We start from the raw sequence: 15,242 nt of genomic DNA, 5'->3' as shown, positions 1-15,242 counted from the left end.
CCTTTCTTTAAATTTACCCTCCTGAAAAGACCACATCATGTAGAGACATGAAATTCAGACTAATCCAAAATGTGTTTATGTCATTTTTAAGTATTATCTTAACCTTTGTAAGCTCATTCTCTCATTTGTAAATAGGGGATATTTATGCACTTGTGTGTATATAATTTTTTTTTCTTTTTTGTAGTGCTGGGGATTGAACCCAGCGCCTTGTGCACTTGATGCAAGCACTCTTAACAACTGAACTATATACTCAGCCTGTGTATATAATTTTTAAACAAAAGATTAAATTCAAACAGTAAGCAGAAGAGCTATATTGCTTCCTACTCTCATCATATTTTGTATTTATGGAATAGGGTTAGTAATGTTTATATAATTTTATAATGAACAGAAAACTTGTCAAATACTGGGCAAGTTCAAAAGTCTACATTAAATCCCTTTGCACACTGCCTATTACCAGTACTATAAAAACCAAGCAAAAATGGCAATGTAGTGTAATAGTCACAAAAGGAAGATCTATATTAAGGTGATGTTTTCAAGATCCCAACCCTACAAAAAAATTATTGTGTATCTTTGGGTCGGTCCCTAATCTCTCTAAACTTCAGTTCCTTTTATAAAGATAAAGATGATAGTAACACCTCCTGTAGTTTATGAAGATTAACTAAAATAATTCACCTAAGCTATTAAAATTGCCATTTTACATGCTAAAAATAATCCTTTAGCAACTGTTTGTTTCAACTTAATATAACTATCCCTATCATTTAAAAACTTTATATCTGCAATAGAATTATTGAATAGTTTATGTTGTTTTCGGCATTCAAGTTCATGATTCTATTATATATATGTGTTGGTAGATAGATAAATTGTTCTAAACAAGCACAAAGGACTGACATATACTTTCTGATGGTGATAGGGAATGTCGAGCCAGTTTTCTTTATTATTTTCCACAAATCAAGAAAGGTTCATAGAAGTCCTCGACTCTTCAATGAAGGAAAAGTAAAAAATTGGGAAAGATGAAGAGTCCAAAAGCAGAAGCAGATGGTTGAAAGAAATGGAGATGAAAAATTCTACCTCAAAGGAGTGAACAGAAGTTAAATCCTTAGCTGGCTGTTTATATTCAACTAGACCAAAGGACTGATGATGCTCCAGCAAACACCTGGGCACCTTTGACAATTGGTGAAAGTTCTAGGATTTTACTCATCTCAGCCACTAGGGGGTTCATAACAAATAGCTAATGATGAAGTTACCTTTCAAAGAGTCTATTTATATCACTGCACTGAATTTATGAAAGGTGAAGCTTATAAATAGTAACTCCCTTATTTAACATGATTTTTCTGATGCTTTTTAATCTGTTTAAAGATTCTTCCAATAGTAAACCATTAGAAAAAAATGATTTTTTTTTTTTTTTTTTTTTTTTTAGTTAAACAGGTGCTTGAACTTTATGTCTTGTTTTAGGCCAATTCCAGTATCTGTAGTCCTCTTCTGCCCAAATTAGTGAAGTGTAGTCTGTTTGAGTCTTTGTTTATTCACATGTATAATTTTTGTTTTTTCTTAGAATTATTAGCGATAATTATAGAGATTAAGAGAATTCACTGATATTTCTGCACACGTGTATATTATGCATTGATCATGTCCATCCACCCTTCTTCTGCCCTCTCCCTCTTTCCTTCAGGACTCTCCCCAGTCCCTCGTAATCCTCTTTTACTTCCGGTCTCTCTCTCTCTCTCTCTCTCTCTGTCTTTTTTTTTTTTTTTTAAGTTTCCACATGACAGAGAACTTGTCTTTCTGTGTTTGACTTATTTCATTTAATAGGATGTCATCTAGTTCCCTCCATTTTCCTACAAATAACAGTATTTCCTTCCCCCTCCTTCAGTACTGAGGATTGAACCTAAGGCCTTACACATGCTAGGCAAATGCTCTATTACTGAGCTACATTCCCAGCCTTAAATTATTTTGAGACAGAATCTTTCTAAATTGTCTATGCTGACCTTGAACTTGTCATCCTCCTGTGTCAGTCTCCTGAGTAGCTGGGATTACACATGTGTATTACCATGCCCAGCTAGGATTTCATTCTTCTTTATGGCTAAATAATACGTCATTGTGTATATATACACCATATTTTGCACCAGGGCTGATTCCCTTTCTTAGCTACAACAAATGTGGAATACAAGTATTTCTTTTGTATACTGACTTCATGCTTTATAGATCTATGCCCAGGAGTGGATTACACAGATCTTATAGGTAGTTCTATTTTTAGTTTATTGAGGAACCTTCATATTGCTGTACGTAGTGGCTAGACTATAGAATATATACTATATATTAGTGGCTACACTAATGTATAGTATATAAGTTCCTTTTTTTCCCACATCCTTTCCAGCATTTTTTAATGTTTTGTTTCTTTGATAATAGCCATTCTAATGGGGTGAAATTGTAGTTTTGATTTCCATTTCTCTGATTATTAATGATATTGAGCCTTTTTTCATTTAGTTATTGGCCATTTATATTTCTTCTTTTGAGAAGCATCTGTTCAAATTATTTGCCCATTTTAGATTTGATTACTTTTTGTTATTGTTGTTAAGCTTTTCGAGTTCTTTGCATATTCTGGATATCAAACCTCTGTCAGATGATTGACTGACAAATACTTTCTCCCATTCTCTATAGGTCTCATTGATCTACTGATTGTTTCTTTTGATATGCAAAAGCTTTTTAGTTTGATATAATCAATCCTATCTGTTGAATTTTGCTTTTGTTCCTCTGTATTTCGAGTCCTATCCACAAAATCATCGCCTACACCAGTATCATGAAATATTTCCCCGTTTTCATCTAGTAATTTCAGTTTCAGGTCTTACATTTAGGTCTTTGATTGATTTTGAATTCATATTTGTACAGGGTGAGTGACAGTTAAGCTTCAGTCTTCTGCATGGGGTCATCTACCATTTGTTAAAGAGTCTGTCCTTGCTTCATTGTGTGTTTTTGGCAACTTTGTTGAGAATCAATTGGCCATAAACGCATGGATTGGCTTCAGGTTGTCACTTCTGTTCCTTTGGTGTAGGTGTCTGTTTTCATGCCAATATCCTGCTGTTTTTGTTCCTAAGACTCTGTAGTATGTCTTGAAATCACGAATTATGATGCCTCCAGCTTTACTTTTTCCTCAAGATTGCTTTGGCTATTCAGTCATTTGTGCTTCCATGTGAACTTTAGGATTTTTTTTCTAGTTGTGTGAAGGATGTCTTGGATATTTTGATAGAAATTGCAGTGTATCTATAGATATCTTTGGGTAGTATGACATTTTAACAATTTTCTAATCCATGAACACAGGAGATCTTTTTGAACTTTTAGTGCCTTCTTTAATTTCTTTCTTCAGTGTTTTGTAATATTCATTGTAAAGGTCTTTCACTTTCTTAGTTAACTATGTTGTGGGGTGGGAGCTATTATGAATGGTATTTCTTTCTCTGCAAATTCATTATTGATATATAGAAGCTACTGATTTTTGTATGTTGACTTTGTATACTGCTCCTTTACTGAATTTGCTTATCAGTTCCTAATAGTCCCCCCTCCTTGTTTTCTAATAGTTCTAATAGTCTTTTAATCGAGTCTTTAAGGTTTTTCAATGTGTAGAAGCATATAATCTATGAACAGAGATAATTTGACTTTTTCCTTTTCTATTTGTATGCCTGTTATTTTTTCTTTTGTTTTAATTGTTTTGGCTATAATTTGTAGTACTGTATTGAGTAAGACTGGTAAGAGTGGATATCCTTATTTTGATCCTGATCTTAGAGAAAGTAATTTCCATTTTTCCCCATTCAGCATGATGTTGGCTATGGGTTTGTCACGTATAGCCTTTATTATGTTCAGAAATGATCCATCTCTACTTAATTTATTTAGGGCTTTTATAATGGAGGGACATTGGGTTTTATCAAATGCTTTTTCTACATCTGTTGAGATCATGTAACTTTTTTACTTCATTCTGTTTATGTGATTATTATATTTACTCATTTGTGTATTTTGACCCATCTTTTATTCCTGGAATTAAATCAACTTGATCATGTTGTATGATCTTTCTGATATGCTTTTGAATTCAATTTGCAAGTATTTTGTTAAGAATTTTTATATCTGTCGATCAGGGATACTAGTCTACAAATTTCTTTTGTGTGTATGTCCTTATCATGTCTTAGTTCTTCAAAATTTTGGTAAAATTAAGAGGTGAAGCCATCTGATTCTGGACTTTTATTTGCTGGCAGACTTTTTATTGCTAAGTTTGTATTATTACTTGTTTTCGGCTTATTCAGGCTATTTTGTATTATGGTTAAATTTTGGTAGGTCTTATGTGTCCAGAAATTTGTTCATTTTTTTCTAGGTTTTCCAATTTCTTAGCATATAATTTTTTAAAATAATCTTTTGAATTTTTGTATTATCAATTGTAAATTTTTCTTTTTTCACCTATAATTTTATTTATTTGGATCTTTTTTTGTTATTGTTTTGGTTTGGTTGGTTGGTTTTGGTTAATATGACTAAAGGTTTGTCTGAAGAAACCGTTCTTCATTTCACTGATCTTTTGTATTCTCTTAGACTCTAGTTCATTTGTTTCTGCTCTGATCATTATTATGTCTTTTCTTCTAATCTTAGGTGCGGTTTATTCTTGCTTTTCTAAGACTTTGAAATGCAACATTAGGTTAAATCTTTTAAAAAAAATTTTTCTAACGTAGGCATTCATTGGTGAAAGTAGGGTAATGAAATCCTCAACTGTTATAAAATTGAGTGTCTTTTTGTTGATTTTCTTCTGGTTTTGAATATCCTTTGAGTCTTTCTCTTTTCATCTTTGTGGTTTAATGGTTTATTATATTAATAATGTTTTATTCTTTTCTGTTTCTCATTTGTATATCTACTCGTCTGGAGGTATGTGTCCTTTCACATGCTAGCATGATGGTATCTTCTGCTTCTGGATATAGGACTCCTTTAAGCATCTTTTGAAGGGCTGGTTTTGTGGTTTGAATTCCCTTAGTTTTTGCTTATCTCAGAAGGATTTTATTTCTTTTCTGGGTCTTTTGTTTTTCCATATGAATTTCATGATTGCTTTATCTATTTCTACAAGAAATGCTGTTGGGATTTTGATTGGCATCGCATTAATCCTGTAGGTATAGCAATACCAGAGTTCAAACTGTACTACAAAGCAATAGTAACAAAAACAGCATGGTACTGGTACCAAAACAGGCAGGTGGACCAATGGTACAGAATAGAGAACACAGAAACCAATCCACAAAAGTACAACTTTCTTATATTTGATAAAGGGGCTAAAAGCATGCAATGGAGGAAGGATAGCATCTTCAACAAATGGTGCTGGGAAAATTGCAAATCCATATGCAACAAAATGAAACTGAATCCCTTTCTCTCGCCATGCACAAAAGTTAACTCAAAATGGATCAAGGAGCTAGATATCAAATCAGAGACACTGTGTCTGATAGAAGAAAAAGTTGGCTACGATCTACATACTGTGGGGTCGGGCTCCAAATTCCTTAATAGGACGCCCATAGCCCAAGAGTTAATAACAAGAATAACAAATGGGACTTACTTAAACTAAAAAGTTTTTTCTCAGCAAGAGAAACAATAAGAGAGGTAAATAGAGAGCCTACATCCTGGAAACAAATTTTTACCCCTCACACTTCAGATAGAGCCCAATATCCAGAATATACAAAGAACTCAAAAAATTAATAAGATAACAAATAACCCAATCAACAAATGGGCCAAGGACCTGAACAGACACTTCTCAGAGGAGGACATAAAATCAATCAACAAGTACATGAAAAAATGCTCACCATCTCTAGCAGTCAGAGAAATGCAAATCAAAACCACCCTAAGATACCATCTCACTCCAGTAAGATTGGCAGCCATTATAAAGTCAAACAACAATAAGTGTTGGCAAGGATGTGGGGAAAAGGGTACACTTGTATACTGCTGGTGGGACTGCAAATTGGTGAGGCCAATTTGGAAAGCAGTATGGAGATTCCTGGGAAAGCTGGGAATGGATCCACCATTTGACCCAGCTATTGCCCTTCTCGGACTATTCCCTGAGGATCTTAAAAGAGCGTCCTATAGGGATACTGCCACATCAATGATCATAGCGGCACAATTCACAATAGCTAGACTGTGGAACCAACCTAGATGCCCTTCAATAGATGAATGGATAAAAAAAATGTGGCATCTATACACAAATGAAGTATTACGCAGCACTAAAAAAATGACAAAATCATAGAATTTGCAGGGAAATGGATGGCATTAGAACAGATTATGCTAAGCGAAGCTAGCCAATCCTTAAAAAACAAATGCCAAATGTCTCCTTTGATATAAAGAGAGCAACTAAGAACAGAACAGGGAGGAAGAGCATGAGGAAAAGATTAACATTAAACAGAGACGAGTGGGGGGAGAGAGAAGGGAGAGAGAGAGGGGAAAGCATATGGAAATGGTAGGAGACCCTCAATGTTACACAAAATTACATAGAAGAGGATATGAGGGGAAAGGGGGGAACAAGGGAGAGAATTGAACAACAGCAGATGAGGTAGAGAGGGAAGATGGGAGGGGAGGGGAGGGGGAATAGTAGGGGATAGGAAAGGTAGCAGAATACAACAGTCACTAATATGGCATTATGTAAAAACGTGAGTGTGTAACCCATGTGATTCTGCAATTTGTATTTGGGGTAAAAATGGGAGTTCATAACCCACTTGAGTCAAATGTATGAAAAATGATATATCATGAGCTTTGTAATGTTTTGAACAACCAATAAAAAAAAGAAGGATTTTATTTCTTTTTTAATTCTGAAAGATTGCCCTTCTGGGTATAACAACATTGGTTGGCACTTCTTTTCTTTCATGACTTGAAATACATCATTCATGGCCTCTTAGCTATAGGTTTTCTGCTGAGAATCTAATGAGATTTTCCTTAAATGTGAGTTGCCACTTTTCTCTTACAGATTTAAAAATTATTTCTCTGTCCTGTACTTTTGACAGTTTAACATATCATGGTAAGAATCTTTTCTGATCATGTCAATTTGGAGTTTTGTAAGCATTCTGTACCTGGATATGCACCTCTTTCCCAGTAGCAAGTAAATATTCTGCTACTGTTTAATTGAATAGGTTTTCTATGCCCATAATCTTTATTTCTTCCTTTTTGGGTATGCTGATGAATCAGATGTTTGATCTCTTAATGGTGTCCAAAGATCTTGTATGCTGTCTTCATTCTTTTGAAAAATATATACATATTTTCCATGTATACACACATACACACATACATACACACGTATATATTTTTCTGTTCATATATGTATTGCAAAATATCTGTCTCCTTTCTTCCAAGCTCCAATATTCTTTGTTCTGCTTGATCTAGTCTATTAAGGCTTTTAACTGAATTTTCTATTTGACTTGTAGAGCTCTTCATTTCTGATTGATTCTTTTTCAGAATCTCTACTAAAAATTTCATAACCTGCATTGTCTTCCTAATTTCATTTAGTTTATCTGTATTTTGGGGGATCTGACTGAAGTTTTTAAAAATTGTTCTTTTGAATTCTTAATTTAAGAATTTCATCCACTTTGATATCTATCTTTGGAATCTATTACTAGAAAATTATGAACTTTAGTAGGTGTCATGTTGCTTTTTTTCATATTTTATGTTCCTGTGTTAAAATTTGCACATGTAGTGAAATGACATCTTCACCACATTTCTTAATAAGTAGTTTCCTCCTAGGATGTATCTTGGAGTATCAGCTTGTTACACACTGAGTTTATTTTCAGCTAGGTACTGAATGTAATCTCCCTGTAGCTTCTTTGGCTGTGATTAGTAAATGTGCCCAGCGTGTCCTATACTGGAGTTGGAGAGACGCACTCTTCTTGTGGGTTATATGAGAGTGGTGACCCTAGCAGAGCAGGTAGGTGTGGCATAGATATTCAGCTGTGTGGGGTGTATTCTGTGTGGTTATTCCTACAAGGGAAGTGGTAGCTCCTGTGGGGGATAGGGGTTTCCTCAGGTACTATTGATATTGGCTCTTAAAGTGTCACTGGTGTTGGCTGCTCTGGTAATGGTGAGGAGCCTGGAGCACTTGGCCTCTGATTAGACACTGGTGCAGGTTCAGGTGCATCACCCGAGAGGTGGGGGTGGGAATGACAGCATCTGTTGGAGGCCCTCACACCCAGTCTTTTTAGCAATGCACTATCAGACAATGTGCAGGGGGCAGCCAGTGCAGGGGTCTTGCACAGGTTCAGGGACCATCAAACTTGTGTTATTATAATGAAGTGCCACCTCCTTTCTCCACAGAAAAGTCTTAACTGGGCTTCTCCAGAAATCTTCACCATGGCTGATTTTGGGACTGTCAGCAAAAGAGTTCATTGTAGATAGACTTCCACTTGCCGGGAAGATACCAGCACTCCAGGTTCTAGACACCCGCTTACTAGCTTTTCACAAACATATCCAGTATAGTAGTTTGTAGAAATGTGCAAACAAGACCTCTGGCCTTGAGCTGGGCTACATTTTTAAGTTACCAATTGGGCCCCATGGTAACAACTAGCACGGGGAGGAAAGAGAGGGGAGAAGCTCTCCCCTTCTCAGGTGTTGTCCTTGAAGGGTTAACTTGCCCAGAACAGTGAAAGAAAAAGCTGCTTTTATGTGAACTTCTGCAGACTGTGAACTTCTGAGCCCCTCCCCTTACATGCTGGATATAAAGTTCTGAAACTACCTGAACTCGGGGTTCAGGGGACTGATTAATTACAGCAAAAGCTGTGCCCTCTGAACCTGGCTGCAGCCAAATAGAACTGTTAACTGCTATCTTTGGTGCCTTGCCTCATCTATCCTTACAACAATAACTCGGCTGCAGCTGTGGGCATGCCTGTCCAGGCACAGATTCTCAAGCCGCCCCAGCTATGCTTGCCTTGGGAGGAGGGGTGGTGGCCTTGAGGGTGTTTCTCCCTCTCCCCATATTATTTCAATCCTATGAGATCAATAAGAGCGGGTCCAGCGGGGGCCATGTAAAATTCCTCTCACAGGAGAGTGCCAGAGACAGCACAACTGGTACTGTGCAAAGTTTCTCTCCAGACCTTCTTAGGCTCCAAGAGCCTCAGTGTGGGGCCACAGCTAGGGCTGAAGGCACATTGCTTAGAAATTCCCCAGCATGCCTCTGGGTGGGACAGCAGTGGACAGAGTTCTTTCTTTACCTTGTTAGCAACAGGAGCTCTGTGTGTGACTGGGAGAGGATTCTAGCACCCATGCTGAACCACAAGTGACTGGCCATGTAACTGGTCACAGAGGCCAGACTCCCTGATCACCCAGTTCTTAAGGAGGGCACTCTCAATTCTTGTCTGCATCACAACACCCCCGCACCGCCCCCCACCCTGTGTGTAGCACTCTCAGTACATTTGTGTCGGTCACTCCACTGAACCAAATCTATGAGGCAGCCACCCACTGAGTCAGTACAGTGAAGTGTGTGTGGGTCACAGAGATGGGAATATGCAGGAGTTTCTGACTCCAAAAGCCAGTCTAAATTTGGACAATTTAGACTCAAGATAGCTCCTGGCTACAGAACACTAGCCTGGGGGTTCATAGGGAGATGTCATGAATTTCTTTTCCACAGCCAGACTACTAGTCAGATTTCAGGCCCTTTATCTATTTAGTCTGTAAATCTGCAAGGGCCACAAAACTTTCCAAGAGCTAGGATCGCCAGGAACTGGGCTGATAGAGCCTGCTGGGACTCCTTTTATCACCTCTATCCCTGTGGAGGGGAGACAGCCACAGGAGGGCAGGTGCTGGGCTATTTGTTTCTCTTGCTATGCTACAGGCCTAGGCCTCTGTATTTTACAAGGTTTCCATTTCTCTACTATTGAATTCCACTGATCTGCACTCACCTCAGCCTGCACCTACAAGCCTGTTGCTTTGGATCTATTTTTTATGTATTTATCTAATTTTTTTTTTTTTTTTTGCTGGGGGTAGGGGGATACCAGGGATTGAACCCAGGAGCTCTTAAGCACTGAGCCACATCCTCAGCCCTTTTTATGTTTTATTTTGAGACAGGATCACCCCAAGTTGCTTAGGGCCTCACTAAATTGCTGAGCTGGCTTTGAACTCATGATCTGCCTGACTCAGCCTCCCAAGCCGCTGGACTTACAGGCAAGTGCCACAGCACTTGGCTTTATCTAATTATTTTTGAGCATCTGTTGTATATCTGAAGAAGAAGACCCAACTCTACCCCAGCTTATCAAACAGTTGCCATTGCACTAGTAAACACGTCCTTCACTCACAAATGGCATGTGCTCAGAGGGATGCACCCAAGGCTGAGGGGCAGCATTTAGAGGACAGGAAGCTTTGGGCCCTGTCTTCACCAAGGTCTCTCTGGGATGTTTAGCAAAGACTTGGCGAGGGAATCAACTCACCAGTCCACTGCTGTGGCCCACGATGGTTTCCCACAGCGCGTCATCAACCAAGACTTTCTTGTCCTGCATGTCCATGAGCTGGCTAACACTGCGGTGGAGAGAGCCCTGGGAATAAGTTTGGCTGACTTGGCTTTGACTTGGGATCCTCAGTACAGACACACTCCGGCTGCTCCGAATACTCACAGGTGTCCCAGATCGGGGAATTTTGGTATCAGCTAATCCCTGAAAAGGAAGTTACTGGTAGTGATTAACAGGTAAAGAAAATGGGTTTGAAATCGGACAGAGAATTGCAACTCACAGGATGTCATTGAAAGGAACGGCTGTCTACAGACTGTCCTAGGGAACTTCGAAGTGTGAGCCCTGGGAACTCTGTGGCTTGGTTTCCTAGTAATGTGAAGGGATAAGTCAACTCTGGTGCTAGATGGCCAGTGCTCTTGGCACCTACAGCACCTACTGGTGCCCCTGCTGTTCTCTGTGAGGCAAGGGTTTGCCACACAGCGGGGCATGGAGGGTGGGTTAACAAGGTAATCCCTTCATGCATGCTGGCCAGCAGCTGCCTGGAGAGTGCCCCTTCCCAGAGCAGAACAGGTGAATAATGTTCTACCCTGATTGCCTACTGGGTGAACACAGTTTGTATTTCACTTTAGAAGTAAGTCCTGGATTTATGTAACAAAATCGACTTCTCCGTCTCTCTTTTCTCATGCCCTGTAGTTCCCCTTGTTATAAGGTTCCACCCTCCAAAATAAATCATGTCAGATGGTAACACTAACATCAGCAAGAAAAGGTGTTCCATGTTTAGGATAGGACCTAGAAGGTACCATAAGGTAAAGTCTAGCTGCTCTCAAGGTCCAGAGGTTCCAAATTAACTGTCCAATCTATGGAATTTTCCTGCTTTTTATTGGGGCAGTCAACAAACACACCATGCAAAAGATCATGCATTCATGCAACACACAAAGGTACCTCAAAGTGCATGGTGTAACTTTTTAGAGTGACACTGCTGGACACATCAGATAGATCAGCCACAGAGTCAAACTGAAAAAAATGATGCATCAGTCCTTGTTTAAAACTCTTTTAAATAAATTGTTTTTCCAAGTACAGCATAATCATTCTCATACTATTTGTGTGTATGAATATATATATATAAAATCATTCTCATACATATTTGTGTGTATGAATATATATATATATTCACACACACACACATATATATATGCATATATATATTCAGGTTTTGCAATTAAGACCACATAGTGGGTGGAAATTAATTGCATGTAGGTCCAAGGTGAACGCCATTGGCATTATTTGTTTAGTATTGCAGAGAAAGGATCTTCAAGCCAGTAATTAAATTGCAAGTAAAACCAGCACATGAACTTAGCCATACTATATACTGTGACCTTGAAAATTGTTAATAAAACACAAAAAGTTCTCCAACTGGCACTCCTATCTATATCTTTATTCAGAGTGAAGAAAAGTCCTTTTGCCAGTTTGTTTCTGATGTGCAAAGGGTACCTTACCTGATCAGAGGGCAAGGATGCATGGGAAAAGGTGACAGTGGCACTGAAAGCAGAGTGTGTCAGAGGAGAGGAGGGACTATGTGTGGTGCAGGTGCCTTTCACCTGCACAAGTGCAAAGAAGATCACTCTGGGGAACTGTGTGGGTGAATCCAGCTTGTTCCTATTTGGATCCATCCACCCCCAATTCTGAGGAGGTGAGGAGATTCTGGTCCCAGTGAGTATTCCTTCTACCAATGCATATTGTACTCTGGCTCATGTCTTCAACTTTGTGAGAGCAGTTTGGTTTAAAACTGTTTTTAAAAACTAGACATGCAGGTACATTTTTTCAACTGCTAATGATTAAATTATGATTGAAGGGGTTGCAGGAAATGCTGCCTGGTGCCTTGGGACACCCCAAATTTCACTTCTGCTTACCCTCCAGGGCTGTTGTGAATAGCCTCACTGTGGAAGATGAGCCCTTTCCCTGGGCCTAGAGCCCCAGGTAGCTAGCCAGTCCCTCCACTCTTGAGTCTAGACATTTAGCAAAAATTTACAGTTGGGTGCCACTGTGCTTTTCCCTAATGCTAAAGGGTATACAGGAACAGACCTTTTTTTTTTTTTTTTTCTCTCTTGTCCCATGGGTAGGGCTCTCATCCTACCCCTGACCTATCTTGGGAGTAGATGGTCTGGAACTATGAAGAGCCATCTGTTCTCCGTGGCCTCAGGTGACTTGGCCTGGTGACAGACTGAGCACCTCTAGTACATCTTCCCTCTCTCCCCTTTTTATTTCCAGTCCTCCCAAATTACACAGTCACATAACAGCCTCTGGGCTCCATCCTGACTTCCAGCTATAAAGCAGAACTACTTTTTCCTGGTTACACAATAAAATCACTTTTGGAGTAAAAAGAAAAAAAAAAAAAGTAATACCAATCCTTAGGCCCCACCCAAGACCCATGAAGAATCATCACACTTTCTGGATAATGCTTATTTTGCTTTTGTTTGTTTGAGTGCTGGAGTTTGAACCGAAAGTCTCACATGTGCTAAACAATATGCTCCACCAATGAGCTACACTCCCAGCCGATGGTATTGCTCTTAAAGCTTCCAGGTCATTCTAACGTAGAGCCAAAGGTGAGGAAGCTGTTCTAGGGTAATTCTCTCTTGGTTCCCGCACTGAGTGAAACATAACTGTAATCTTGTTCTTTGAAACTGTAGCTGTGGAAATATTTCCCCAAGGGGAAAATAAAAGCAAGTTGCCTAGAGACCTGGAAAGGGCCAAGCCTTCCCACACATACCATATGGGTGTCCCCTGGTGGGTAGACGCTCAATGGAGACATCCTCTTCTTCAGAGGGACCAAGGGGGGCCTTTCTCTAATATACGGTTCCCTGTGGATTTTTCTTTGTAGTATCAGGGACAGAAAGATGGCTAACAAGATCAAGCCCAGCATCGCCATTAGCACAATGAACCACAGCTCGCTGTAGAACTCTGCGCTTTTGCTCCCTGATCCTTTCTTTTCTCCAGGAGTTGTTAGCACCAGGCCTGCAAAAAAAAAAAAAAAAAAAAAAAAAAACAGAAAGAAAAGGGAAACATTATATTAGAAGGTAATTTTGTGATCTCTGGCCCTGTTACTTGATAATAAATTTGAAAGGAGTTGAAAGCAATATGCCTGTTGGAGCATGTTCATTGTTTGTGCTTGTGTGCAGCCTGCAGTGAGGGCTCAGGGTGGGTGTTACTGGGTAGTAACTAGCACCTTACAGCCCCCCAGAGATGAAACTGATACTCCTGGCCTGGCCATTTAGGATGGAACTCGCCACCTTGGCAAGTCTCTGGAAAGAGAGTTGTCATGTAGCACTTTTTACCAAAATAACCTTGAGGATGGTCTCTCTCATGGCTATATATCATTGGGAGTGTCACTCTTTTCTTGAGCAATGAGTTCTTCCCAGGGTTACTGCAGCAGAGACACATACATTGTCCATGCTGTGAATGTCCAACTCCCCCTCACTTCATTTAGCAGCCCCATTCCTGAGAAGTTTCAGCCAAACTGGAATTTGAGACATGAGATCCCATTTTCCATTGTGATGTTAACCGTCTGTGCTTACTCACAGGTCATCTTTACAGTTCTTGACCCCTGGCTTCTCTGGTAAACGGCAAAAGCTCTGCACACCATCACTTATGTGCACTGGAAAAAGCTTCCTATGAAAGAATTCCTTTAAGCAGTGGAATTGCTTATCCCTGATTTCTGTTCGTGTGTTCAAAGGCGTTGTGACATGATTCTCTGCACAGGAGGTTAATAAAATTAGATCACAGGTAATGAGCATTTACCCTGTGCCAGGTCCTAGGCTAGGGGCTTTCCAGGGATGAAGGGTGGGCAGTAGTGAGATTGTCCAGTCTTGTGAATGGGGTGGGGGAGACTGGAAGTTGGGGCGTGTAGGAGAAAGGCTCCCAGGGATTGCTGCAGAATAGCATAAAGTAGTTTGGCAAACTAAGCAGAAGGGGGGTCTTAGAGATCAACTTCTGCCTCAGGGCCAGCTCAGAAGCCTGTGTATAAATTGCCCAGGCAGGTATGCAGCCGGGAGCCTGAGAGCTTCACGGGGCCCTAGGCAGAAGGACAGACAGAGTTAAAAATGTTTCCTGACCCTTAGATCAGACTCCCCCGATTTCAGCCCCTCAAGGACTTTGTGGGCTTACCAGTACCTCACATCCATATTCTCAGAAGAAGGCTAAAGGGTAGAGTTTTTTAAATTGGGGCAGAGATACCTAAGGGATGGAGAGTGAGTGACCACAACTAAAGTCCGAACTTTTACTTTATTTATTTTTTTTTAATTTTTATTTTTTTTAATATTTATTTTTTTTTTAGTTTTCGGCTGACACAACATCTTTGTTTGTATGTGGTGCTGAGGATCGAACCCGGGCCGCATGCATGCCAGGCGAGCGCGCTACCACTTGAGCCACATCCCCAGCCCCAAGTTCGAACTTTTAAACTTTAAATTTTGCTAACCCTAAAACTACCTCTGATCAGCTCTATAGTTTAGAAAGTTACTCTCACTCCCTGGGCTGAGACTTCCTCATCTCTGACATAAAGCCAAAGCTCTGATCAAGCCCCAATAAGAGAGAATTGGCCTCATTAAGAACCAATGAGTGTTGTCAGATTAAAAACAAACAAACCTTGGTTACTTGTAAGAAGAGCTGAGTTTCCTCTATGTGTGGCACCAGGCTGGAATTCCAGAAACTGATCTGATGGGCTCAGTGGGCCCCTTGCTTGGGAGCGTGCAGGGGAATGGAGGGCGGCATGCCTGAGGGAAACCTCAAAAGGGAGTCAGGCTCAGAACCAGCAGAAGGAAATGAGGT

At 39.8% G+C, this 15,242-nt stretch overlaps 1 protein-coding gene across 1 annotated transcript in view; it reads right to left on the bottom strand.

Annotated features, from left to right (window-relative positions):
* The window catches only part of Ush2a (usherin), a 748,724-nt gene that overhangs the window by 228 nt on the left and 733,254 nt on the right, over positions 1–15,242 (bottom strand). Inside the window, exons 69-70 of the mRNA XM_026388000.2 lie at positions 13,189–13,433; positions 10,404–10,625 (exon numbers count right to left, since the gene is read on the bottom strand). Of these exons, the coding sequence (XP_026243785.2) occupies positions 10,404–10,625; positions 13,189–13,433 (467 nt within the window). The remainder of the gene's footprint in view (positions 1–10,403; positions 10,626–13,188; positions 13,434–15,242) is intronic.

Source organism: Urocitellus parryii, chromosome 9 (assembly GCF_045843805.1).
Source record: "Urocitellus parryii isolate mUroPar1 chromosome 9, mUroPar1.hap1, whole genome shotgun sequence".
Taxonomy (NCBI): Eukaryota; Metazoa; Chordata; class Mammalia; order Rodentia; family Sciuridae; genus Urocitellus; species Urocitellus parryii.
Note: the sequence above shows the minus strand (reverse complement) of the source record. Positions and strands in the feature narration are given on the sequence as shown.